Raw genomic sequence first — 27,921 nt, 5'->3', positions numbered from 1 at the left:
ATATGTGAATAAACAAATTTAAGGCATGAGGAAACGATGACATTTTTAAATATTCTATATTGTTGTCCCAGATTCTACTGCCTGCCCGAGAATGTGACTGCTGGAATTCCAACCTCCGGTCACTTTGACTGTCCGGCCGGATACTACTGTCCGAGTGGAACTGGACTGGACTGGAAGCCGTGTCCCAAGGGAACTTACAGTCAGCAGACCAACTTGTTCCAGGTAAATCAAGACTTATAATTGTCAAATTCACGCTCAGTGGTCAGTTACACCCATTATACTCATGAGATCAGTAGTAATAAAACCAAGTTAATAAAGAATACACTGTATTTATTTTTTCTCTGTGTGCATGAATACAGTGTATGAAATTTATTTAATGAGACAATTGGGACTCAACATAATACCTGTGTACATGTGTTAGATATGTTACTACTGTGTTAGAGAGTAACACCTGGGCTAGAGATTGTTTTTTAATATGTCACACCTGTGTAAGAGATTTCACACCTGTATAAGAGATAAGTTTTGGTTGTTGACAGGTAACTCAGTGCAAGGATTGTGACGGCGGCTATTACTGCTCGGTAGAGGGCGCCACTAATGTGACTGGACCATGTGACCCTGGCTACTACTGTCAGTCTGGAGTGGACCGGTCCAACCCCGACAATGCGGCCAACTCCACGGCCAACAATACCTGTAATCTGTTAGGAGGCCATACAGGTGTGTTTATATTTGATGGAAACATTTTTATGTGTAAACTCAACAAGTTTTATTAGGTGTATGTAAAATATCCTTTCTGAATAATATTTTGTACAGATGTACATAAAATGAATCAACTAAGTATTGCCTCATGTTTTGACAGGCTATGGAGACATATGCCCCATGGGATACCATTGCCCTCTGGGAAGCGAGCTCCCAGTTGAATGCCCCTCTGGAACTTATCAGAATGAGATCGGACAGAGTGTGTGTAAAACTTGTCCTGCTGGTAAGCAAAGAACATTTTTGAAAATACCTCTTTCTCTTTCATTAATGATATCTCTTCTGTAGATAAATTAATGGTAAAATTATTTTCTTGGGTCTAAAAGAAGTTTCTAACTATAAACTACATGTACTTACTGTGGTTTCATCAATATTGATTGAATACCAATTTTCGTGGATTTCATTGTTAAGTTGATCCACGAAATTAAATGTTCACTGAAGTGCAATTTCTATTAACATTTTGTATTGATAGGGTCATTGGCCACGAATTTACGTATCCTTGAAACTGTGATGATTACTTTATCCACGAAAATTGATACCCTTGAATATTAATGAAACCATAGTTATACATGTATATTAATTGTAGATACCAAACTCTCACAGTTACATTTATTGATGTAATTCATTGATTACCATGCTATATAATGTGTATACCTTCCTCTAGGGTACTACTGCCTGGTGAACTCCACAGACTACAGTGACAAACCCTGCCCCTCAGGCTTCTACTGCCCGGCGGGCACCCAGTCAGACACAGAGAATCCCTGCCCTGCTGGCACTTTCAACCCTGCCCAGATGCAGACCAACTCCAGTGCCTGTGTGAGCTGTACCCCGGGGACGTACTGTCAGACCACAGGACTGTCCAGCCCCACCAACAACTGCAGGTAGGGGATATTGGGGAAATCTTACTGGGGTGGGCATTTTCTTTAAAAAGAAATTATATCTTTGATTCAAAATAGTTAGAAATCTTTTTTATAATAAAAAATTGTATAAAATTGCCTTGCATGCTATAGCCTTTTTGTGATAAAATTCTTTTGTTTGTCATTCGATTTAATTTTGACTGTATGCCATCATTGTGATGTCAGTAAACTAAACTGAATAACTAAAAAAATTACAAAAATAACACTGGATTAAGTAAGTGTCAATGAAAAAATACGAACTGCATTGGTTGTGATTTGTTTACAGCGCTGGTTACTACTGCACTGGCGGTTCTGTTAGCACCATGCCAACCGATCCCACACAGGGCGGAAAATGTCTGAGGGGTCAGTACTGCCCCGAGGGAAGTCCTGCAGCCATTGAATGCCCCCCAGGGCAGTATTGCTTCATGGAACGACTTAGCGAGCCCACAGGAAACTGCTCCCAAGGTTTGAACTGTCCTTAGTAAAATTGTGTTGGAGCAAATCATTTTGACTTCAGATTTTTGTGAAATTTTGGTTTTGTTAAACTATTTTGTATTAAATATTGCAACAATTTATAAATCAAAACTTTTTTATGCACAAGAAAGTGTATTACTTTTTCCTTGTTAGTTTATGCATGTAAATGATTCAATAATTATTTGTAAATTGCGAATTTCAAGGTATGATTTAAAAATACTTAAAGATGGATGTTTATGAGACATCAGGCAAATAACCTTTTTATTGTAAATAAATGTTAGAAGAACCCAGGAACATTCAAACCCAAGGATATCGGTAGACTGTGTACAATATAGTTATCTCCCCTGTTTTATTTGTAGGTTACTACTGCAATGGTAGCACCATTCTCGCCAACCCTCCTGATGGCTCCACGGGTGGTGGGTGCCCCCTGGGTCACTACTGCCCCACAGGAACCAGTGTCCCCAATGCCTGCCCAATGGGCTACTACCTGGACATGATCCTCAGCAGTGTGGCCTCAGCCTGCAAGATCTGTAAACTTGGTAAATATCAGAGGATGTTGTCTCTTTTCTTAGAAAATTAATCTTGTTTAATCTTACATTTTCATGGTGATAAATCATGTGGTTTAAGACTCAATAATTGGCTTTGTGGATTTTGATCCTATGGGCCATAGATGATAGAACTTGATAAGCCATTTTATGATCTTTAAAAAATTTGTGGAATTATGAACTTATTGGAAAAGACAAGCAACAAGCACTGTGAATTAATTATATTTTACCTGTCAGGTATGTACTGTGGAAGTGAGGGTCTGGCCGATGTGACTGGTCCCTGTGACCCCGGGTACTACTGCCCCGCCGGTCAGGTCTCCGCCACCCCCGCAAACTTCAGCTGTCAACCTGGGTACTTCTGTGTGGGAGGAAAGTCTGCCCCAGAATCCTGTCCATCGGGATCGTACCAGGTAAGGGCTAGGTTTGCAACTGACTGCTAGTATTTTGCAGGTGTTGCCTTTAAACATCAACAACAATCAACCACAAGTGGTGCGTAGTTGTGGCCCAGCATTTATATTTGTCAACAAATTATTGTGTTGTAAATTCATGTACCAATATTTTCTTTTTCCAATTTGTATGATATGCAGCATTTAATAGATTTTATGGAATTAACATTCTGTTGTGGTTTTCATTGCATCTTCTGAATTACATAATCCCAACTGTTCTTCATCATCAGGATGAGCCAGTAAAGTCGACGTGTAAAACCTGCCCCGAGGGCTATTACTGTAATGCGACCTTCAGCCCAGTGGTCAACTACGCTAGTACGGTGTGTCCCGAGGGATTCTACTGTCCGAATGGAACAGAGCATGCCGAGCAATATCCATGTCCCAAAGGAACGTTCAACAATAGAACAGGTACTTTCTCACCTAGGGGCTCTAAAAGAGAAACTTCCAACACAGATTAAATGGCTGTTAATTCAGTAATATGATTATACATGTATTATCATATGCGTGCATCAGTAAAACATGAGCGATTTTAGTTCATGCTTAAATAATTTAATTTTGGTTGTAACGCGCTTTCTGATTGGCTAAAAAAATAATTTTATATCGTATAAAGAATGTTGCCTACGTCATAGTAAGACTAACGTCAAAAACGTATCAATACGCCTGATGTTACATTTGAATATTGTTCAATTTTACGTCAATTTAAAGGTCAAATGGCTGTTTTTATCTACGATGAAGAGTAAAAAATTAAATTATATGCAATGAATTCAATATTTATTAGTTTTATACGTTATAAATGGTTTGAAACAGTTTACACTTTCTTATAAAACCGCTGTGCGGTTTATAAACTAAGCGTAAACTGCCCCAAACCATTTTATATTTTATAAAACAATTAAATATTGAATTCATTCCTTAAATAATTCATCATAGGTGTTCAGTTTTTATAAAAATTTTACGATTAGGGGAATAAAACTGAATTTGTTGTAAGTTTACCTTCATTATAAGCATGTTGGCTATATCTGTGTTTTACTGAACAACCTTTCTATGTCCCCCCTACCTTTGTTTTCTAGGACTGTCCAACTCCTCGGAGTGTTCTCCCTGTGTTGGGGGCTGGGCCTGTGATGTGACAGGACTGACCTCACCCCTCAGGCTGTGTGCTGGAGGATACTACTGTAAGATCGGGGCAGACTCAACAACACCTGCCCAAGGTGAGTGATGGATATCATTTGTAAAAAAAAGTTGGACTTGGTAACTGCTATTGTAAATATGTTTACTTGATTGGACATTTAACATTGCACTTGTCGTGATTGTAGCACCATATGCTGACCAATGTCCAGCTGCCTTCTACTGTCCTGAGGGTACAGCCGACCCTATCCCCTGCCCGGAGGGTAGTTACAGCCCCACCCCTGGGCTACAAGCCGAGAGTCAGTGTCTGAACTGTACTGGAGGGTACTTCTGTAATGAGACAGGTAGGGGATACAGCTACACCTAAGACATGGCCTTCTTGAATTCACAATTTTTGTAAATGTAAACGTAATGTTCTTTTGAAAAAAAAATATAATTGTAAAACTTTTGAAATGAGTTTGTTGTACCGTATTTTTCGGGGCATATGTCGATGTGGGGCATAGGCCGAATTGCTAATTTTTAGACAAAATTCAAGAAAAATCCTAAGACTAGCCTTATTGGGGGATAAGCCGATTTTCAATCGATGATTACTATAGTGAAAGTATGACCGCTGATTAAGAAAGTCACCGTATTAAGTATATACTTTTCAGCATATTGATGTAGAAAGTCAAAAGAGTAATTAAAGTTATTAAATTTGCTTAACATATATATTTCAAGCAATTTTTAAAAATTAATCTGTGTTTTGTGGCTGTTTGGTCTCTTCCGTATTCGTCGGTGTATCGTTGTGTATCGTAATTTTAGATAGTGTAAATTTAATTGCAACACCAACCTCCGTGGTTCTGTCTGGTAGAACTAAGTATAATATTTTACCAAACCTTTTATATTTTATTAATACCTTATTTGCTAAATCTCATTTAATCAAGTTATACTTTGAAAGCTACTTGTAAATACGGGGTATGGCGTCCATTAGCTCAACACGTGGTTTCATATTCAAATAGAGTTATCCCCCGTAATCGCTATGAATGAGAAAACGAAATACCAAACATAAAATATTAAATTTGTGTTCTTTCCATTAATTAATTAAATAGTGACTTGCCGTTATGCAGAGAAGTTGTAATGTTAAAAACACAGTTAATGCAATGAAGTGTAACGGTGTACACTAGTCTACGTGAACCCAGGCTGTGTTTTAGTCACGGATTTCACACCTTTGTATATACACACGACACCAGAATACCGTTATTTCATCCAACAGAAAATTAATTGTAAAAACACATAGCATTTGATTTATTCTACACCCAAGACCAGTGATTCCTACTAACGCAGACATGAAGAATTCACCAAAATTCCGTCATATTACATTCTACCCAGTTTCGTTTTCTTTTTTACTACGCAATAATAGTTTCCAGGGTTCATACACGAACGTGGGAAAAAAATCTTTTGATTGGGATTGTAAAGAAATACCTTGTACAGTACTGTACATTTTATTACTCACGATGTCATTACAAAAATTATCAACGGGACAACTATCGAACAATAGTTCAAACGGATGAAAAAAAAACCAACCCTCCTAATAAATTGCTACAACAGTACAACGGATAAAAACAGTGGATTTTATATTTTACTGTTAAATTTTTTTAACTTTGAGTCTAAGAATAGCCGATCCCGGGGGATAGGCCGGGGCTCGCTCATCGGAGGAAAAAAATACCGGCCTATGCCCCGAAAAATACGGTACATCATTAAAAAATCTATATATGACGAGAATTTGGATTTACATGTATCATGGACATTGATAGTGTTTACAACTCTCTGATGTAATTATTTCAGGACTACTGACCGTAGTGGGTAAATGCCAGCCTGGGTATTACTGTCCCTCAGGCTCCAAGGTCGCCACAGAGGTTATCTGTACGGCCGGTCACTACTGTGGGGAGGGGACTCAGGACCCCACCCCCTGCTCCAATGGAACCTTCTCCAATGTGACGGGGTTGACGGCTGGCTCTGAGTGCTGGAACTGTACCCCAGGGTACTACTGTAATGGTCAGGGGCTCACCGCTGTGTCTGGACCATGTAAAGAAGGTACACAATCATTCTATAGAGTTATAACTAAGCGTATAACACCTATACATTTCATCTTGATATTCCATCTGTCATTAACAGGTGACATTGTTTGAGGGTGACATAAAAGCATCTTGCATTAGTTGATATTATATTTGTAATTAACAAGAGATATTTTTTGATGATGAATTGAATATTTCGCACCTTGATATTCCATTGTTTGTGTTTGACATGAAATGTGATCTGTTGGTGTATTTATTTGTAGGATACTACTGTCCCTCCGGATCGAGTGTGGAGACAGAGATTATTTGCCCAGCGGCCAAACATTGCCCCACAGGAAGTGCCGAGCCTGCGGACTGTCCAGCAGGGACCCACGCAGACCACAATGGTGCTGCCACCTGTACTGTCTGTCCAGAAGGTCAATATGTTGTGATAAAGGTCATTAGGGAGGGGCAGGGTAAAAATAAAAGCCAAACAGAAATAGTTCATTGAGAAAATGGTGATCATTTAATCATTGAAATCATAGGATCATGATTGATAGGGTAATTAGGATGCATGGGGTAATTTAACATTCACAGGGTAATATGGTAGATTAAGTTAATTGTTAAGAAAGATTCCTGGATAATTATAGATAATTGCAAATATCATTATTATTATAAGTGGTACCTATGTTTTGAGAAAGACATCTGTCATATATATTGTATGGAAATTAAGAGAGTAAATGTAAAAATTATAAAATTAATTTGCTTGACTGAGAGTTCATTGGTAACTATCATACACTGATTACACACAATTTGAGGTTTTTAAAGTTAACATGTATTTCTTCAAATTTAATGAGACGAAATTGGAGCATTTATAGGTTTTAGGGTTTATACATTCATTATGTGGAGCATTATTACATGTAAACTCTACAGCTAATACATTATACAATATGGTTGTATATACATTATACGATATGATCTATGTATATACTTTATACAATACCGGGTATATCAATTACAGGATACTACTGTGTACCAGCTCTGACCATAGCAGGAAATGCAGGCACCTCCAAGACCCCCTGCCCTGAGGGCTACTACTGTCCCAATGGTACTGGGTACGACTGGAAGTCCTGTCCTGCCGGGACCTACAATAATGTGACAGGACTCAGTAAGGACTCGGAGTGTACACCGTGTCCTGGAGGACACTACTGCCAGGGTAAGTGGCCTACCCTAAAACCTGTGACAGACAGAATCTGGATGACCCTAACTTTGATTAGACAGTGAGATGAGAAAATGGAATTCATACTCAACTTTCAGATGTCAAGCTTAACAGCTTGGGTTAAAACGATAGTAGAATTAACACCTTCTTATTGCTTCTTACTATTAGATCTTGTTTAGATCAGTTCTGATTCTTCAATTTTGTAAAAAAAAAAAAAAAAGTTTGAAATAGCATCAACAGTGAAAATTAAATGTTAGTAGAATTAACAATTTATACTATATCACATACCAGAAGCTTAATATGACTATTCAAATTTTGTTTATAGATTAATTTTGGTTCTACTAATTTTGAAATTGTTTCCTGGTGATGAGTGTGATAATTTAAAAAATAACGTATTTTAATTAAACAGTAAATTTGTGTTGTAGGTGTGAATCTGACCACCCCCACTGGTGTGTGTATGGATGGGTACTACTGCGTGTCTGGCGTGGACAAAGCCAACCCCCTGATGCTGAACGACAGTCAGTGCCCCACAGGGACCGTCCATCCCATCATAGGTCACCAATGCCCCACGGGTCACTACTGCCCAGAAGGTACAGAGTACCCCATTGGATGTCCAGCAGGGTCGTACCAAGATCTGACCAATGAGAAGGCCTGTAAGAGCTGCCCTGAGGGATACTATTGCTATGCCAATACATCAGACTACTCCCCCTTCCTCTGTCCTGGAGGATACTACTGTACACTGAACACCACTGACCCCCATGAGCACCCCTGTCCCCCTGGAACCTTCAATAACCTGACCACCCAGCAGAATGACCAGGCTTGCTTGCCCTGCACCCAGGGGATGTACTGTCAGGGGTCAGGAAACGCTTACCCCACAGGGAACTGCTCAGCCGGCTGGTATTGTACCAATGGCTCCTCCATTAGCACAGTAAGTCATAGTTAAAGAATTATCTAATATAGTAATTGTTAAGTTCCATTATTTTTGAAAACTTAACAAATGAAACTTAACCAAAAAGCAATATGCAACCTTACTTAAATTCCCATTTTGTGTGATTTCTTGTAGCCCTCTTCCACTGGAGGCCAATGTCAGCCTGGATTCTTCTGTCCTGAAGGATCATGGGAAATGACAAAATGTACCCCCGGTAAATACTGCTCCACCCCTGGACTCTGGACCCCGACAGGAGACTGTACTGCTGGGTACTACTGCCCCGAGAGTTCTACCTCACCCCAGCAGGTGGACTGTCCGGTCGGCCATTACTGTCCCACAGGAAGTGGTCTTCCGGAACCCTGTCGTAACGGAACCTACGGACCCACCACTCGTCTTCAGTCGGACGCCCAGTGCACTCCCTGTGACGGTGGTATGTACTGTAACGGCACCGGTCTCAGTGCCGTGACTGGACCCTGTGACCCTGGGTTCTACTGCCCCTCTGGTCAGTCCGTCCCCAACCCTTACGACTATCGATGTCCACCTGGGCACTACTGCCTGACCAATACCAGCACTCCGATCAGATGTTCCAGTGGGTTCTTCCAGAACGAGTATGAAAAAGACTCCTGTAAAGTCTGTCCAGAAGGTACACACATAACCCAACTCAACAAAATTATCTTTTGAAAAATTCTAAAAATGAGTTAAGTCCATGTTCGAAGATTATTTGACTGATAGATTTGATGTTCTTTGCACATGATTTAGTATTATTTCATGATATGTGCACTGTCTTACACAATGATACACATTATCCCAGTTTATTGAGTCTTTATGTTTTCCTCCCCTGCAGGATACTATTGTGACAATAGTGTAACAGCAGTCGGAGACCTGGCCAACTTCACCTGCCCCGAGGGATACTACTGCCCCACCCAGACCGAGCGCTACAACCAATACCCTTGTCCCCCAGGAACCTACAACAACCGCACCATGAGGGTGAATGAGTCAGACTGTCAGTGGTGTCCCCCAGGGTTCTACTGTCAGAGCTCAGGTCTCCCCACCCCCGAGGGACCCTGTTACGCTGGGTAGGTGACCGGTAGAAATATTAAAAGAAAACTATAATAGTTTGAATTCTAGCCATGATTTTAGATGGCATTAAATAAACAACAGAAAGGTGAGTTTAATCAGTGATGTGCATCATTAGTTAATTGCATTGAATATTTTTACCCATTTAATCAACTACAGTAAAACTCGTTTAGTACGAACACGGATATTGCGAATTGACGGATATTGCGAAGTCATCTTGGATCCCCAGCTATGTAAATTCAATGAATTTCTTATATGGTTATAACGAATTACAGATATAGCGAAGTAATTTCTTAGGTCCCGGTGACTTCGTTATAACCGAGTTTTGCTGTATATACATTTTATCGTTTCCTGAAGTGGCATGATGTGAAAAAAATGTTGAAAGTGTGTGATAAAAAAGGATTATCATGAAGGCAAAGAATTTCATCCAACTCCTTAAGTTTTTAACCTTGCTAAGGTATAATGAAAGAAGATATTTTTATCCATTGAATTTAAAGAATGGTCGACATATTTCTCTCTCTACAGATACTACTGTCTGGGTAACAACACAGAGCCAAACCCTTCAGCCTACATCTGTCCCATCGGGAACTACTGCCCCGAGGGTAGCTACCTCCCCACTCCCTGCCCGTCCGGAACAATGGCAGTCAATACGGGAAATGTCAATGTGACAAACTGCGAGATCTGTAGCCCGGGACGTTACTGTACGACCAACAGCTCCAAAAACGGTCAGTAGCAAGTGACTCGACCCTAAAGAATTCTTAAAATCAGCTTTCACAACATAAGAATTGTACAAAATATGTAATTGATTAGTAATAATTTAAAGATTCTATAATATGCCTCTACAAATGCATATATCATATATCATGTCATGTGTGTACATGCACGTATGTTGTAATAAATGAAAAAGTCAGTTCAAAAAAAGAATTCTCGTTTTTGTGTGGCTCAAGATATGTAGAAATCTCTCGTACATTTATGTGAGTTTATCCATTGGCAAGCCTGTTAGTCAAATTATTTTTACTTTAAATTTATTTGAATTCTTCTATGCCCAGGCATCATGAAATGGCTGACTTTAAATTTATTTGAATTCTACTATGCCCAGGCATCATGAAATGGCTGACAATACTTTGATATATTAAAGAGAAAAATCATTCAATCTCTCTCTGTTTGTAGGGGTGAGTCTGCCCTGCAGTGCTGGCTACATCTGCCTACAAGGTTCAGATATCCCCAACCCCGCCGACAATGTAAAGGGCTACATCTGTCCCGTGGGTCACTACTGTCTGGAGGGGGCGGTCAAAGAGACCAAATGTGACATCGGAACTTATGGACCAACTGAAGGACTAGGTAAGCTTGGGGGATAATATGAATGAATGGTTGGTAAGTTGGCTGATGGGTGAAGGACTGTGTAAGTGTGATGGTGTAAAGATGGATGGGTGGGAATATAAAATGTCTGTGTAATTGGAAACATGGACCGACTATAGAGATAGGGAAAAATAAATTTAGAGAAAGACCTGTAATTTATGACCAAGGTTAATTAAAGCCTGAGAGGGATAATTGGAGTGGACACATCAAAACTGGACTGAAACACAGAGGAATTAAGTAATGCAGGTAGAACTGCATTGAGATTTTCACCGATTAATTCCTGAGAGTTTACACTAAATGACTGCTATCATTGACAGGTGCTTGTTTGACTTGTCCTGCGGGAAGAACCTGTCCAAATCAAGGAATGAACGACACACTTCCCTGTCCGGCCGGGTACTACTGTACTAATGGAACATCAGGAAATGGGGCTCCCTGTCCAATGGGTGAGTACTCACTGGTAGATTGATAGCAGTAGATTATAATGAAGTAAACAGACTCAGTAAATACTCAAGAAAGGAAAGCCTAAGAATGGAAATGTTTAAAAAAAAGTGTGCCTATATCTGTAGTTTAGCTATATTTGGGGTTGGAAAAAAGTTTTAAAAAAACGAAATTTTAATCATCTTGAAAAAAAACAACATCTGTAATACTCTACTTTTAAAATTTGTTGACTGTCATTAAAAAACTGTAAGATGAAAATTCACTAGCATTGTTAGTACACTTTGTAAATTCAATATGTACAATTTCTATCTTATGTTTGTCCTTTGTCTTCAGGCTCCTACAGCCCACATGAACAACTGGTGTATGAAGTGGACTGTCTCCCATGTAACCCAGGCCAGTTCTGTAATGAAACTGGGCTCTCCGCGGTGTCCGGGCCCTGCAGTGCGGGCTTCCTCTGTGTGGGCAATGCCACATCAGCCACCCCCAACGACGGAACCAACGGACCATGTCCTGTAGGGCATTACTGTCCATCTGGTGAGTTCCTGGATTAGGGTGTTCAGTTATTGTTCCTGTAACTTATAGACATACATGTATATATACATGGTGAATAGGAAACAAATTGTTAATTTTCGTTGCTGAAATATTTCTAAGACTTGGGCTCATTTTTGAAAAAATAATTGGTAACATTTTTTTTAATCTTATCACCACTCAATCTATTAGGTTTTGTAAAACAAATCAAAACTTTCAAAAAATTATTTTAAAAACAAGTGTTGATGATTTTCATCCTACCTACATGATAACTTTGCAGGCACCACAACAGCTGTTCAGTGTCCTAAGGGGACCTACAGGAACCAGACCGGTGCTGGCATCGTGGACGATTGCTGGCCTTGTAGAGCTGGGTACTACTGTGACCTACTGGGAATGACCGGTCCCACAGACCTATGTTCCCCGAGGTACTACTGCCCCGACATTGCTAAAATTGAGTCAGACTCGCCCTCCACTCACCTGTGTCCGGCCGGCTTCTACTGTCCCCGGGGTACTGCTGATCCCATCGGATGTGATCCAGGTAACGAGAAACTCCAGAATCATATGAGATATAAGAAGAAATATGGAAATTGAAATTAAATATTGATAACATTTTAAAATGTTATGCCTATTTTTCATGCAATATTGATGGGATATAAAATCTTTTTTAGGTACTTTTCAGCCAAATAATGGGGAGGTGACCTGCATTTCGTGCCCCACAGGCTCCTACTGCTCAGGTAACACCAGCGCACCTGTCCCATGCCCCTCGTACTCTTACTGTCCCGGTAATACGTCGGACCCCTACCTGTGTGAGAACGGAACTTACACCACTGACACTACGACAGGGCTAGAATTCGCCTCTGACTGCTCAGCTTGTCCTTCAGGTAAACACTTGGGAACATTTTAAGTTTATTTAGAGATATAATGCAATGTTTAGGTATATGATTAAAAATCAGGAAATATGGAACAGAATAATTCTGTAAATAATAATATGCAAAGAAGACCACTCATTTTATACAAATGCACTTATTTAATTTTTCAAGCTGCAAATTTCTTTGTATTTTATTTTTGATTAAATACCACCAATTGTTAAGGTGTAATTTTTCTCATTTACAGGTGTATACTGTCGTGGAGGAAAGGTAGCAGGTAACTGTTCAGCCGGCTACCTGTGTGTCGGTGGACAAGACCGTCCCGACCCCCCAGATTCACTCTGTCCATACGGATTCTACTGTCCAGAGGGTAGGTTTACCTAACTTTATGCCTGTACAGTTATCCAGGTCAATTTTATTTCATAATTTGATGTTATGATACATCTTCAAAATGATTGTCATATTGTATAATAACCAGGTACCACCACCCCCCAGTCGTGCCCCCCACAGAAATTCATTGACAAGACAGGAGCTATGAGTGCCGGCGAGTGTGGGGACTGTCCGGGAGGAAGACTATGTCCCGGGGGTCCCACCTCCATTCCCTGCTACACCGGCTCCTACTGTCTGGCTGGTGATGCCGGGAACCCCTACCCCTGCCCAATCCTGACCTACAACGACCGGGAGGGGGCTAACTCCAGTGACTGGTGCCTGCCCTGCCCCGGAGGATACATGTGTCCCATCAGTAACCTGACCACCTATGAGCTGTACCCATGTCCTATCGGAATGTACTGTCCCAATGCCACAAATGTTGCCTACGAGTGTCCAGTAGGAACTTACAGGTCAGATTTCCAAAATACATGACTTTTGCTTATCTAATGATGTGTTAAACTTGGGAGTCAAAATAAATAAAAATTTTCTGAAGCAAATAAAATGTATTTGCCATACGCAAGTGTTAGCTTTAATGTTACAATGGTAATTTAATCAACAATCTGTTTAAGTAGCTTTGGTGTTGATATTGCAGGGACACCCAGAAGGCGGCCAGTATAGACGATTGTCACCTGTGTCCTGCCGGGTTCAAGTGTCCGGATGCCAACATGACGTACTCTGGAATCCAGTGTCAGACAGGGTACTACTGTCCCCCAGGCTCACACAACGAGACCATCTGTCAGGCCGGTCAGTGAAATAGTCCCCCCTTAAACTTTACTGAAATATTACTTACCAACGTTATGTTTCTGAGATGATCTAGGTGTATTATTTCTTCTAATAAGTTAAGAATTTTACTTTTCTGTTGTAGGATACTACTGTAACAGATCCATGTCCCAGGTTCCCTGCCCCTATGGTTACTACTGCCCTGAGGGGTCAGCCACACCCATCCGATGTCCCCAGGGACATTACTGTGGTAAACTGGATGACTGCAACATGACTGATGCAGGTATGTGATCCAGACTCTAACTTCACTTGACAGTTTCACTTGATAGCTGTCCTGCACTTTAAAAGCTTCATCATTGATTGATTGAATGAACACTTTAACACAGTGTGTTTAATGGATCTGAAGCTGTAATTCTGTAATCAACAGCATCCTTTTTAAGCCAATAAATGTGAAGGAGGTGTATAGGAAAATAGCACTCTGAAATATTAGATAATGGCTTTTGTAAGAGAGATACTCTGAAAGAATTGGTATGAATATCAATTATCTTGAACATTGTTTTACAGGTGCCATTGAGCCAGTGAAGTGTCCCCTGGGTTACAAAGAGTATGATGGCTCCCCCAGAGCTACCTTCAACGACACCTGTGAACCCTGTCCCCCGGGGACATTTGGAGCGGACCCTAACCGTGCAGTATGTGAGACATGTAGAGCGGGGACTGTATGTCTGTCCCTGGCGACGTCCGATCAGCCAGTCGCTAACGACTCCTCCCTGGCCTGGGCCTTCGGCTTCAACTCCACTAACTCCTACATATGTCCTAAAGGTAAGGGAATGTCAAGGTCGTGTCACCAAGACAGGTGATGTAGATTGGTTTAAGGTACATGAAGTAGATGTTTGTACATGTAGACATGAAGGAATAGATGTTGTCTGTAGCAGCATTATGTTTGTAAGTGTAACACTGTCTTTTTAAATTAATATTCAGCATTTCTTTAAAATCAAGTCAACACCTTAAGTTAATCTGTCCAAAAAGTTAAGCAGCTAGAATTACTAAGTTACATCATTAAGATTTAATTAGGAAAGGATTAAATGAAATAGATATTTTAAAAGGATGAATTTCAAATGAATAGAGCTTATTTACATCAGCATTACATTTGTAGGTTACTACTGCCCGTCTGGAAGTGCTGAGCCCACACCCTGCCCCCAGGGTAGATACAATCCTAACTTTGCCGGCGGTAGCATTGCAGACTGCCCTCAGTGCCCCATTGACCACTTCAACCACCTGACTGGACAGAAGGGCTGCTTCTCCTGTGGGGGAGAGGCATATCAGGACAGGGTGGGGCAGCCCACCTGTAAATGTACTGGGGCGGGGCGAGACTTCCAGGTAAGAGGACTGTTTTACAAATTACCAGTTAAACTTAACTTTGTCAAGATGTTTGTGGGGTATTTTCTCATTGCAAGATTTAGTGATTTTAATGATAATTAGAAATTTTCATTTAACCAATGTATGTTGTGTAAATTTTATTCACAATATTTTAAGAAGGATCATTAAAAAAATTATCCCCTTCTGTTTTTTGTGATTTTAAAACCTTCTGATTCTTAGATATTAGAATAAACAATAAGTGTTTCTATCTGTAGGAGAGTGATCGGCAGTGTCCGTGCGCGGCTGGTTTCCTTGAGTTGGCAGATAATGCGGACTGTGTGAAGAAAGTGTATGATCTCTGTAAAGAGGGCACCACACGCGCTCAGAACGGCCAGTGTCTAAACGACGCTCAGTGGGAGGACTACTGCAAAAACCAGGTATTTCTTACACCTTACAATTTTACCTGAAAAAGAAGGGTAAAGTTTTATTCAATGCATTTGCCAAACTAACACACTAACACATTTTGGTGAATACATCTGTTAGAGACTGTAGCTCAAAGAAAAGGACTTTAACAATGATGGAGATGGAATTTCGAAAATCAATACAGAATTCTTTATACTGATAACATTTCTTATGAGAGTCTTTAATGTTTGATATAGGTATGGTGCCTTTTTCTTGTTGAGTCTTGGATCATGAGATTTACCTGTTTACCTTTATTCTCAGGTGTGCAAGGAGTATGTGAGCTTTGACCGACTGATGGGAATGTGTCTGTGTAAGACAGATGACCTTGAGGAGCTCTGTAACCTTGAGTGTAGGATCGCCCAGAGATACCGTGTGTCCTTCAAGTGCTCCGAGCCCCCGCTGGAGCCCCACCTTGTTCTCAGAGATGCCAACAACACCATTGTGGTAAATAACCCAGGAATATCTCAGCAGCAGCTAACTTATTATTTGTTTGTCTAAGATTGAATGTGTTTAGTTTTTTGAGATAGTTTTTTTGGATTATTCAGAATTGACATGTATATGAGGATCTTATTACATAGAATTGTGTAGATTGTAAGTGGTTTTTAGTATAAGGATGTTAATGATTTGGTTTACCAAACAATGTTTGCACTGTAAGCGCTTGATATGACCCAGCTTTTGATTGTTAATCAAATCTGGATTGATATAAAATATGATGAAATTTTGTTGAACAATACTAATTTGTATCTCTTGGTATAACAGAAAGAATACGCTGCCAGTGGACTGTTGAAAATGATAAATGCTAGAAATGCCTTGACCTCCGAACAATGTGGAAGCAGAGATAATTCAGATTACCCCATACACATTACTGAGATGACCACAAGTGGCTTCCTGGGAGTGTACAACCCGGACCCCGCCCAAGTACTGGGCATGCTGGATGCCCACATCAAAGGAACCATCACTGGAAACATCACGGCCGACAGCAATATTAACCAGATCTACACCGGACGACGACGTCTGCTGGCGACCTCCAGCAACAACGGATCGCTGTTCTCCGGGATCGAGAACCCGGTCGTGTGTCTGACCTATGGAGAGTACATGCTGTTCTCTGTCAGTAGCACCCTCTACCCTGTCTACGATGTGTAAGTCCCTAATGGCTGGTGTTTACTGGTAATAAATAATAAAGAACATGTATTGTGAAGTGTGAAAATGAAAATTTGCCAGGTCATCAGACAGTCGCTATAATTTCTGTTTTTCTGATATTAGTGACAGACTAAATTATATAAAAGAAATAGAGAGCAAGAGATTTCAAGGAGATTATTCTGGTTTGACAGTTACAAGGGTCTCATCATTGTATGTGTCATTAATTGACATTTTTTACTGACAGAAATAACCTGTTTAACACGAACGACCAGTTTGACTACGGCGGTTTCCGGTCGCTGGTAGAGGCGATGACACAGACCACTTCCACTGCCACGCTGTTTTCCTACCAGTTCAAGGACCCCGGAATCTACGTCTTCTCTCTTAGCACGGACGCCAACAAGAAAATGGTAAACTTTTTTCTAGTCTCTGGTATTTATAAAGAAATATTCTCTAATAATATAATTATGCATTATTTTTTGTTTCACAGCAAATTCTGTATGACTCTATAGATTGTTTTACTAGAATCAAAATTCTTTTACAGGAAATATGTGAATTATTGAAACTTATCTAACACAGTAAACTTTTCTTTACTAACAAGGCCAATGCAGGTGTGCAAGGTCATTTGTCATTGGAAAAGTCAAGGTCATTCATGCAAATTCCAAGAACAGACAAGCCCAGTATTTAATTGACATTGAGCTATAGAGTATACATACATGTATGTTGTATTTCTGCAGTACATTCGAGTGATGGCTAGTGGGGCCCAGTGTGCAGAGAATGGTCCATTCTTCCCACCTACCTCCGGATACATCATACAGAACGGAATCTCCGTGGCATCAGACATCCTGAAGACTCCAGACTGGGAGATCATCTTCATCCTGCTGGGAACAGCCTTCATGGCCATGGTCCTTATGTTGTTAGCCCTGGTAAGTGAAGAATTAGGCAAGCTTCAAGGGAAAATTTTCGTCAGAGTTAAATTATACAAGTAAAAAACCTTTGATTTGCAGCCATTACAGCTATTACTATAAATTACAAGTACAATAAGTTGTGCAGAACATCAACCATCATAGATTTTTTTTTGAGTTACATGTACATATATTCAAATTTGATTCTGAGGTTCCTAGGTATATTTACTGTCAATGAATTTGGTTGAAACTTTATTAACTTGATAATCATTACCTTGCCACATCTTTAGATCACCAGGTAAACAATGTTCACAGGTAAACAATGTTTGTTTGTGTACAGGTGTTGTTCAGGAAGTACGGCTGGTCCAAGACGTCCTACCTGATCCCGTTCTACCGCGCTATGACCCGTCTCTACAACTTTGATGACTACTCCAGCAAAGGTTCGACGGTTCGACCCGCCAAAAAATACCACAGAAACATGCAGGCCATCACCTCGGGGAGAAGTGACAGCGACTCAGATCTCGGCGGGATACTGGATGGTATTAGATTCCTCATGTTTCATCATATTGCATGAAATAATTAAGAATTTGAACAACAGTCTTTATTATAATACAAATTTATTGTATTTTCTCCTGAAGAGAGTTAAAAAAACCTGAATTGTCTGATTTTTCCTACAGCTAATACAATAGAGACAAAGGATGATGAATTCTGGGATTACGACAAACAGGTGGACCTAGAGGCGTTTAATTCTCGCACCTTGTATGACACCCTCTCCAAACAATCACGTGCAGTCACAAACACCATTGGCAAACATAAGGATGAGGTAAGAGCCTTTCAGCATATTTATAAAAATTTGGCATTGCATTTTTTTAAATTTTGCTATTTTAAGATTTTTCTTCATTTTGATATTTTTTTCACAAACGCATACTTTTATTGAATAAAATGTCATTAATTCTTTACTATTTGCAGACCAAACAAATGTACAACAGAATAGCCAATCAGGCAGAGTCTCTCAAAGGTCTTTGGGCTGCCAAGATGAACCTGAAAGGGAAAGCCTCATTGGCTACTGATGAGGATCTTGTTAGTTATGAAAACAAACTAGAAGCCTTGGAGATTGAGCTGGAACGAAGAAGAGACATTGGTCGCAGGTTTGAAGCTATTTTGAACAAACAGAAAGAACTGATGATGGAAGATGAACAAGGCAGAGAGAAACATCAGGTAAAAATTCACTGCTTGTCTTCCAATAGTAGGAACTAAGCAACATTACTATTTTTCAATAATACTAAGGAGAAATTTATAAATTGTTCGGATTTTTTAGGTTGCCTACCAATCTTCTTTGAGAGAAGCGGCTAGAAACTTGACAGAGCATGTAGAGAATTTACAGCAGGGTAAACTGACCAGGAATGGAGAATTTGACATGGGTGCTCACCGCTCGGTGGGTACAAGAGTGTCCCTCTTATTACAGAAGATGTCCAGCGAAATCACACAGGAATGTCAGAGAATTGGGGCTTACGGTGTACTTGGTCAGGGAACTGGAGGTCAGCTGGTCAAATCCGGAAAGAATGTGCCACTCAAACGAGAGGATCTGATTGGTCCAGACATGAGCGTCAAAGCCTCGGATCTGGTCAGTCAGGAGGCCAACTCTGGACTCATTCGACCCAAATCTGGAGTCAAGATGATCCTGGCCAATGGTACGCTGGCGGATGTGCCCGCTGACCACTTTGTCCATCCACAGACAGGACACGTGCTGCCCATCCAGGGTAACGTGGCCTTTGACCCCGTCACCTCCAGACTGGTCTTTGTCTCAGACTCTGCTACAGGTGAGTAGCTGTTTGTTAGTTATTTCTGCATTCAGTGTTTATGCTTTAGACCAACTCTTAAGTTTATTAATACCCGATACAAAAATAGTTTAATGAATAATGATAATAAATAATAATTTATTTTCACAGTCACAGATAATTTTGATTAATATGATTATTAAGATCTGCCCTGTCTAATAACAAGTTCTTTGACAATAAACAGTTTTAGAAATCATGGGTATTTTAAGTCATTTTATGGTATTCCTCATTAAAACTCTCCTTTATAACACTAAATTTTAAACTTTTTAAAGGAGAAGCAGCAAGAGCAGACGAGCCCTTCATTCCATTTGTACCATACCCCGTCCACCCACAAAACAACCAGCCAATCAAAACCAAGCTCCGCCCACTGGAGCACAAGAGTGACCTGAGATACGGAGCGCCAATGAACGACCCAGTGACGGGACTTCACGTACCAATAATGGGCGTGACCATGCACCCCCAGACCGGGGCTCTCCTCCCTATCGGGGGTACCCACATAGACCCGGTCACAGGCATGCCGACCCCCATAGAGGTGGGCTCCCTGATGGTGGACCCTAACAGTGAACAGCCTGTCCCTATCCTGGCTGTGACCCTAGACCCAGAGACAGGTCAGTCTTTACTTATTGGTACAGAACATGATGGAGATATTGTGGGGATAGGTGATGAAAATTAGGTCAATGAAAAATGTTTTTGAGCTTTGTATAAGTCTGAACACTGAGTCATTTAGGCAGCAATTACTAGAATTTTAACTTTACAGCAATATTCATCCATGGACATTAATTTATTTTATTCATAAGATTCAAAATACTTTGCGAAACGCTCAGTGGAATGTTCAATATCAGAATTGATTGGATTTTTACTTATGAAATGATCTTTCTTCAATTTTCAGGAGACATTGTGCCAATTGGAGGAACAAAACCAGGCAGCAGACACAACCTTCCCATAATTCCTGGCGACACTTTCGTGGAGCCTCTCAGTGGTCGATTGGTCAGAGTTCAGAGTGGTTATTTAATCGAGGCCAATGTGTTGCCATCTGGTGGAGGATTCCAGGCCCTGCTGGACTCTAGCGTGCTTGCATGTGAGGCAAGAGTCATTGACACGCTCAGAGAACTCAAAGATGCAGTGGGCGGTAAGACCATTGCAGCTCTAAGTTAAATAATGGAATATTATTTGACTTTGGTTGTAACATATTATTTGATTGGCTTAAAAATTAGTTTATATCATATAAAGAATTTTGCCTAATTTATATGGTATAAAGAATGTTGCTTTTGCAGTGTATAAAGAGTTAACTGCCCCTACTCAGTTTATATTGGTATCAATTTGGTAGCTGTGGAATTTATTCCTTCAATCAATGAAGCTGTCTAGGAGTTCACTAATGGCGTTTATTCGTTTGCAGACTCGACAGGAACCAATGTAAATGTGAGACATGAGTTGAGCGGCTTGGAGGCTGCAATGAAAGAGCTTGAGAAAGCTCGCTCAAGAATGAAGGCCTACCTACTGAGGACTCAGCATGATGTTGAGCGTAGACTCGATCGGTCGTCCATTCTGGCTGCCACCGGAGGATGTCCAGGTACAGACACTCGCCTTAATAAAACATGATTGGCACTGGTACAGATAATCAACAACATACCGTGCCTTAACAAAACATGATTGGCACTGGTACAGATAATCAACATACCGTGTCTCATGTTATTTCATCCAATCACATTTGTTAATGATTTTACTTCATTTTAAGTTCAACTAGACATTTGTTTTCTGTTTTATTTTAATAGATCTTTGGATTAGAATGTTTTGTATTCATTAAACTAGTGAAGGCATAATGGAAATGATATTGGGCAAAATTAACTCCATATACAGTAAACTTTTACATTCTATCCTGCTACAGTTAATTTGGAAATGTGAATTACCTATTAAGTGGGCTCGGTCTACAGTCATTGAATTTTTCCAACAGGAATGTACGAGTTTTTCAAGACTGGACAGTTGTTACCCATCTTGGTGGGCACAACAATGCTGGATCCATCAGGCACAGAACAACAGGTGCCCATCCTCGGGGCAGACAAAGATAAGAAGACCGGCAATGTCAGACCACTGGCCGGAACCATGGAGGACCCTGAAGGAGCTGGTGAGAATCAAAATCAATGAAATGATGGAGATTTGTTCAGTATACAGTAATTTATTTGTGAACACTTCTTAAGTGAACGTCAATTGAAATTGAAGTTTTTATGCAGCAAAAATCTATCATACAGATTATGAAAACTATTAATAACGTATATGACATAGATATATATGTAAATTTCAATTCATTTAGAAAAATGCACAGTACTCATCTTTTTTTAATACATTTATGTGATATAAACATGCCCTTTTAAAATGTGGCCATTGTTTGTCAGGCTTGGTTCCAATCAGTATTGGTAAGAAGGCTCTAGACCCTGTGACAGGAGAAATCAGCCCTGTGATTGGTATCCGTAGTAACCCAGAGACAGGCCTGGCCATCCCTGTCACTATGTCCTCTGGCGGCCCCAGGAAGAAGAAGCCACCCCCAGGAGCTCTAGCCATGCTGGAGGAAGAACTGGTGGCCAGACGAAGCTTCTGGAGGCGACAGAGACAGAAAGAGCGGGAACTAACTCTGAAGGAGCACCAGTTTACTCAGCAGCTTCTTTTCGACTTGGACTCTGTGACTTCTCGAGATGTACAGAGATTCTTGGAGGAGATTGATGCAGATGTTCACCAGCTTTCGGAAGCTGAGAAGCGCGAGGTTCAGAGACGAGGTGGTGCAGAACAGGAATATGCTACGGTGATACCGCCAGAGGTCATCGCGGTCCTGACCCAGAGTGACGCCAAAGAGCATGAGGGAGAGGAAGGGCACGTGGCTTCCCACGTCAAGTTGGCAGATGCCCTACGTCGATTCTTTAACAAGCTGCAACAGGAGGAGAAACAGTACAAGGATAGAGCTCATGACCTTGAGGGGGCCATGAACCCTGACGCTGAGAACACCACACTACAGCGGTACAAACAGGCCAAACTCAGGCTACAGAGTGAGCTGAAGGACACACTGAGGGCCAGGATGGAGAACCTAGACGAGGCTCATTCCTCACTGGAGTATGCCAGGGAGAGGTACTTTATACATGTTTTTACTTAGAAGGTGACTAATGGCACATGTATCTCTTAGGCTAGATATTACCATAGTAAGCTATTTGCCTGATAATTTTTGTAAGCCATTGTCAGTAATAAACTGGTAATTTATGTTAAAAAATTGTACTTTTACATATTAAAAGGATTATAGTGCAGTGTTGATATTGTTTATTTATTTCATTTTAAAAGTTATTTGTATTTCTCTTAGTAATGAAGTTTTTCATAAAGAGAATGAAATATGAAATGATAATTTGCTATCTTTGTATTATTGATTTATTTCACATCAAAACCATAATTCTCAGATCTGAGCTGTGTGCTACTGAGGCCAAGACTGTCCTGACACGAGCCAGCCTATTGGCCGGTGATTACGACTGTCAGCTGTCCGGAGTCTACGGCGATGTAGACTCCTCAGGAGACAAGGAGTCGGACCTGATACCTCTACTGAAGCAGCTGATAGCGCTGTTAGAGTCAGGGGGTCCTTTCACCCTGTCCTCAGAACTACTGAACCTGATTAGTCAGGGCACCGAGGGTGGGGCCGGCCAACATGTGACCAATATCAATATTGGAGGCAGTGGTGGGGCTGGGGACATCAAGCGAACAGGAAGCACCGACAGCCTCAGAAGACGCCGGGATCAAAAGGTACGCAGAAACCATTAACATCATTGTCATTGATTCAGGTGAACTACTTGGTAGTTTACCATCTCTTTCAAAAACTCCTGAAAATGATCTTATTGAATAAGTACAATTTACTCTATAACCTTAATAGGAAAGAAGTAGACTGGCCAAGTCTGGAGTCAAATCAACTACCAAGACAGGAGGTGGGAAAGATGAGACCTCCATCTTTGATGGGCCAAAGGGCAAAGGTAACAAGGATCAAGGTGGTGAAGCGTCCCAAGAACTTTCTCGTGCTGTGTTTGAAAAACAGGCTTATGAGGCGGCAAAACTGGAGAATGACCTTAAGAAGGATGAGATTGAAGACATGAACAAGACTCTAGATGACTGTGAGTTAGAGAAGAGGAAAGCCATGGCTGATGCCCAGCATGAACTGGAGAAGAAACTAGCAAGGTCAAAACAGGAGCAGGAGAAAGAGATGATTATGATGGAGTATGCCAGCAACATGCAGAAACTGAATGAAGCGTTTGAGAAGAGGAAGAGGAAACAGCTGGATAAACTCAGAAAGAGACTGCTTGATGCCAGGCGTCACAAGAAGAAGGAACTGGCAAAGTGAGTTAAACATAAATTTCATCTAGAATTTCCTACATGAAATTTTTTTTGGAAAATTTCTTTTTATCCTAAAGCAATATAAGTTACTTAAAAATAATTGTTTCTTAAACGCCTTCTCTTTTGTTTTTCTAGGAAACATTTATCTGAAGCCAAAGAAAATGGCATATCAGAGGAGTCAGTTCCAAACATAGAAATGCCCTCTTATGAGGAGTTGATGAATCAGATATTGAAGCTCCAACAACAGCAAGAGCATATGTTGGCAGACATCAGAAAGAAAAGCAGCGATGCCCGTGATGAAGTTAAAAGTCCAGAAATCGATCAAGAGTTTGAACAACAAATCCGAGCCTTGGATATCAGCAAGAGTCAGAAAGAGGCTATGATTAATGACGCCAAGAGCAGACGAAAGGAGCTCCAGCAGCAGATCGAAGCCATGAAGGAGAAACTGAAGAAGAGGAAGGACAGAAAGCATGGGGCTGAACTGACTGAGGAGGAGTTGCAGAGTCTCGAGGAGGAGGAGAGAAGGAATCTGCTGAGGGTGAGGGAGACCCAGGGTCAGGCTGACCGGGACATGGAAGAGGAGGCCATACTGAGCACCATCAAGATCATGGAGAGGGTGAGTGAGCTGTTATGGCTGGCATTACCCAGTGTTTAATGCATATTCAACTCACCAGATATGTGTTTATGGCATCCAGCGGAATAAAACTCAAGAGAGAGCATTTTAGATAAAGGATTTGCCAATTATCTTGCACAGCTTCTATATGAAGAAATACATTTTTAAAACTATCAGAAACTGCTTCAATGATAAATTGAAATGGTCAGAAAACTAACAATGCAAGTGTTTTGGTATTTTAAAAAATAACTTGCACAATTTAGTTAAAATGCTACTTAAGACTTGTTAATGTCTGTAAACAGGATCAGCAGAAGCAGGCAGGAGAGGAGGCCCTGAGGGAAATGTTAAAGAACCAGACGGAGAGCGAGAGAGACCGGATCCTACAGCAGTACCAGGACCAGATCGCCAGACTCAACAACCGGCTAGACGACGGCCGCAACCAGCAGGCGGACAAAATCAAGGCCAAACTGGCAGCCAGGAAACGGATGAAGGAGGAGCTGGACAAAGAGAGGGCGGTCAACAAGGAGCTGGACAGGATCACCAAGAAACATGTCAGTATAGCAACCAGACGAGTGTACATAAAGTCACTTATCATATAACTCATCAGTACATGTATATTAACCACTGTTTACACTATGAAAAAAGCCAGTACCTCTACTCTGCTTGTGTTCTCACAATTTGCATTAGTATCTTACTCATTTCACTTTTATCCAATTTATCCACATTCTGCAAGGGCAATTTGACATTAATTGACCTAACTATTAATGGTAAACCACATATTTATATTTGAAAACTGGCTTAGAAAATTCAAAAGATGGTTAAATGATTTTATGTTAGTACTGATAGTAACTAAAAGTTGGAAAAAATGGCAATCTGTATACAAGTCAAAGGTCTGCAATATTTTAATCAAATGTGAAACCCTGCTTTAATGGGTGAAGCAATCTTCAAACTTATAAAAAAAGGATTTTACTACTGTCATAAGAAATATGTAACAAGCCCTGACTTTTTACTTGTAGGCGGCACAGAATGACGCAGAAGCTGCAGATGTCATCATGGGCATCAACGAGAAGATCAACGGAGACAAGCTACTGTCAGAGCAACAGAAACTGGTGGACCAGCAGACGACAGAGCTAGAGAAGCTAGAGGGACAGCAGAGCGAGGACCTGAGGAGGCTCAATCTGGAGGCCCAGGAGGAGAGGAGCAAAGAGGAGCAGGACATAGTCCTCAACAACCAGCAGCAGAAACAACTGGTAGGTGGACAGGCGAGGATAGCTAGCAGAGAAAAAATGTTTATTTAAAAAAAAAACAGTTAATGCTGGTAATTATTTTCCTTATTACTGGGTAACCAGAAGCAGAAATAACTGGTACATGGAGGAGTTTACTAGGGAGAGGAAGAATTATTTTGTTAAAAAGATAGCTGAACAAGAAAAACTTTAATAATTTTGTCTACAGTTACTTAGTCGAATATCCCACCAGTATACAAAGTGTTTAACTAGTTTTCTAGATCTTCGGAGTTGGTTTATGAAGAGTTAGCTATTTAAAAATAAACCACACGAATAATTAACAAAACATGTAAAAAAAAAATTGTGGGATGTACCTGAGGAACATGACTATTTCTTAGAGTTTCATGAAAAATCAACTTATTTCTTCGTAGGCATTACAAGCGCACCAGTCCAAGTTTGAGCGTGACATGCTGCTACATCACCAGAACCTGACCCCCGGGGACGCCGAGTACCAGAAACTACTGAGTGCACACAAAGCCGAAATGGAGGCATTAGAGCGGAACCTCAACTCAGAAAAAGATCGCCAGAAAGAGGCTCTCAGAAAAAAGGTCAGGGTCAAAGAGGTTCTTGCAATATCAGAGAAAATGATGTCTTAAAATAATACTTCCAGTTATTACATGGTACTGTACTATAAAAAAAGACTAGATCTTATAATGAAATTTTCCCAACTATTTTGACTCTAATCTTAATTACAAAAAGCAATATTAAAATGTAATGGGTTGTAATACATATTGATCTGATATAAGTGCAATCAGAAATAACATGTTTTGGTTTTTTGGCAGATTGAAGAGAAGAAAAAGAGAAGGATGGAGCAGCTCGAGGACAAACACAGGATGGAGACAGCCCAGAAACTGTCAAGTCAGCAACAACAGCGAGACCAGCTCAACGAGAAGATCGCCAAGGACGTGGAAAACGACGCCCTCAAGAAAAATGTCAAGGTTGGTCATCTCTCTGCCATTTACTTAATAGCAAATACTTTGAAGTCTTTCATTCATCTTTCAGCCTTGTTTTATTATTCATGTGCACTTTTGTGATATAAAAAACCCCACACAATCGATCAAATTCCTCGCAAACTTATAAGTTTTTATTTTTAAAGATTTCCATATCAAACATCCATCTTTACTATTTGACATGTAGCATTTTTTATTAAAATAAAATGTCTTATTTATGATGAACTTAAAACTCAATATTCCTGTGATCTTTTTGAAGATATGTATTCATAAATTACAATGTTAATTTAACTGCTTTCTCCTTCTTAGAACAAGGACAAGAAGAAGGCAGAGAACATGATATACACAGTCCTCAGACAGCGACATCTCAAAGAGGCCATCCATCTCGAGGACCAGCTCGCTCGGGAGCTTGAGGCTGCTCGTAGAAGAGCCCGAGCAGAGATTGAGGAGAACAGGCAGAAGGAGAGAGAAAAACTTTTGGCTGCTTTTGAGCAGGTAATTCTATGACACAAAGCACCGAGATCGATATATGTTTTTATTCTAATTTTTTCCCACAAATGATTGCATTTTTCTTGACAATTGCAGGAGATGCGAGACTTGATAGCTGATTCTGGAAACATGGATCCAGCAGAGCTGGCCAGACGAAAGGAGCAACTCAAGCAGAGGCAGCAGGTAAAGGAACAGTTTTCTTTTCTATAACACTCTTTATGTCCTATTTGTCACCTACCCTCTCTATTTCTCAACTGACTTGTGACTCCTTTTCATTAACAGCAAGAACTGAGTGGCTTTGATGACCACACTACACAACTGTTGGAGAGAGCAGAACAGGAAGTGAGTCCACAACAGGAGATTCAGCAGACACACCAACGACTGAACCTCAAGGAGAAACAGCTGCAGGAACTGGCAGACGCCATGAAGACGTTCTCTCCTGCTGAGGAGCTTAATAAGCAGTATGCTGAACAGGCCAAGCTGGCGTCCGAGGAGGCGAGGAAATACAAGGAGGACATGTACAGGAAGTTACAGGAGGAGCTGGCGAGGAGGAAAGAGGAGCAGCGACTGGCAGAGGAGGAGAGGAAAAGGAAGATGTTGGAGAAGTACAAGTAAGTCATCGTGTGACCAGCCATCAACGATGTTCATTTGGAGCTAATTAAAAATTACAATCAATGTTTATGAACTATTGATACATTAATA

General features: G+C 40.6%; 1 protein-coding gene across 1 annotated transcript in view; it reads left to right on the top strand.

The window, feature by feature from the left end:
- The window catches only part of LOC105345050 (uncharacterized), an 86,432-nt gene that overhangs the window by 54,707 nt on the left and 3,804 nt on the right, over window positions 1–27,921 (top strand). Inside the window, exons 79-130 of the mRNA XM_011453028.4 lie at window positions 72–222; window positions 537–714; window positions 857–979; window positions 1,418–1,634; window positions 1,936–2,114; window positions 2,483–2,662; window positions 2,906–3,078; window positions 3,345–3,522; window positions 4,182–4,319; window positions 4,425–4,580; window positions 6,061–6,309; window positions 6,554–6,706; window positions 7,291–7,485; window positions 7,914–8,416; window positions 8,552–9,059; window positions 9,261–9,492; window positions 10,019–10,218; window positions 10,664–10,834; window positions 11,170–11,295; window positions 11,624–11,824; window positions 12,099–12,356; window positions 12,487–12,699; window positions 12,932–13,054; window positions 13,163–13,523; window positions 13,706–13,857; window positions 13,979–14,116; window positions 14,398–14,652; window positions 14,987–15,210; window positions 15,465–15,626; window positions 15,913–16,095; window positions 16,411–16,790; window positions 17,036–17,198; window positions 17,526–17,714; window positions 18,034–18,232; window positions 18,371–18,516; window positions 18,663–18,911; window positions 19,012–19,513; window positions 19,804–20,139; window positions 20,421–20,660; window positions 20,928–21,101; window positions 21,483–21,653; window positions 21,922–22,645; window positions 22,966–23,302; window positions 23,430–23,887; window positions 24,020–24,500; window positions 24,800–25,048; window positions 25,514–25,747; window positions 26,152–26,328; window positions 26,563–26,718; window positions 27,040–27,225; window positions 27,316–27,402; window positions 27,502–27,830. Of these exons, the coding sequence (XP_011451330.3) occupies window positions 72–222; window positions 537–714; window positions 857–979; window positions 1,418–1,634; window positions 1,936–2,114; window positions 2,483–2,662; window positions 2,906–3,078; window positions 3,345–3,522; window positions 4,182–4,319; window positions 4,425–4,580; window positions 6,061–6,309; window positions 6,554–6,706; window positions 7,291–7,485; window positions 7,914–8,416; window positions 8,552–9,059; window positions 9,261–9,492; window positions 10,019–10,218; window positions 10,664–10,834; window positions 11,170–11,295; window positions 11,624–11,824; window positions 12,099–12,356; window positions 12,487–12,699; window positions 12,932–13,054; window positions 13,163–13,523; window positions 13,706–13,857; window positions 13,979–14,116; window positions 14,398–14,652; window positions 14,987–15,210; window positions 15,465–15,626; window positions 15,913–16,095; window positions 16,411–16,790; window positions 17,036–17,198; window positions 17,526–17,714; window positions 18,034–18,232; window positions 18,371–18,516; window positions 18,663–18,911; window positions 19,012–19,513; window positions 19,804–20,139; window positions 20,421–20,660; window positions 20,928–21,101; window positions 21,483–21,653; window positions 21,922–22,645; window positions 22,966–23,302; window positions 23,430–23,887; window positions 24,020–24,500; window positions 24,800–25,048; window positions 25,514–25,747; window positions 26,152–26,328; window positions 26,563–26,718; window positions 27,040–27,225; window positions 27,316–27,402; window positions 27,502–27,830 (12,447 nt within the window). The remainder of the gene's footprint in view (window positions 1–71; window positions 223–536; window positions 715–856; window positions 980–1,417; window positions 1,635–1,935; window positions 2,115–2,482; window positions 2,663–2,905; window positions 3,079–3,344; window positions 3,523–4,181; window positions 4,320–4,424; window positions 4,581–6,060; window positions 6,310–6,553; window positions 6,707–7,290; window positions 7,486–7,913; window positions 8,417–8,551; window positions 9,060–9,260; window positions 9,493–10,018; window positions 10,219–10,663; window positions 10,835–11,169; window positions 11,296–11,623; window positions 11,825–12,098; window positions 12,357–12,486; window positions 12,700–12,931; window positions 13,055–13,162; window positions 13,524–13,705; window positions 13,858–13,978; window positions 14,117–14,397; window positions 14,653–14,986; window positions 15,211–15,464; window positions 15,627–15,912; window positions 16,096–16,410; window positions 16,791–17,035; window positions 17,199–17,525; window positions 17,715–18,033; window positions 18,233–18,370; window positions 18,517–18,662; window positions 18,912–19,011; window positions 19,514–19,803; window positions 20,140–20,420; window positions 20,661–20,927; window positions 21,102–21,482; window positions 21,654–21,921; window positions 22,646–22,965; window positions 23,303–23,429; window positions 23,888–24,019; window positions 24,501–24,799; window positions 25,049–25,513; window positions 25,748–26,151; window positions 26,329–26,562; window positions 26,719–27,039; window positions 27,226–27,315; window positions 27,403–27,501; window positions 27,831–27,921) is intronic.

This window comes from Magallana gigas, chromosome 2 (assembly GCF_963853765.1).
Source record: "Magallana gigas chromosome 2, xbMagGiga1.1, whole genome shotgun sequence".
NCBI lineage: Eukaryota > Metazoa > Mollusca > Bivalvia > Ostreida > Ostreidae > Magallana > Magallana gigas.
The sequence above is the reverse complement of the archived record's forward strand: the minus strand, read 5'-3'. Positions and strand labels throughout refer to the sequence as shown.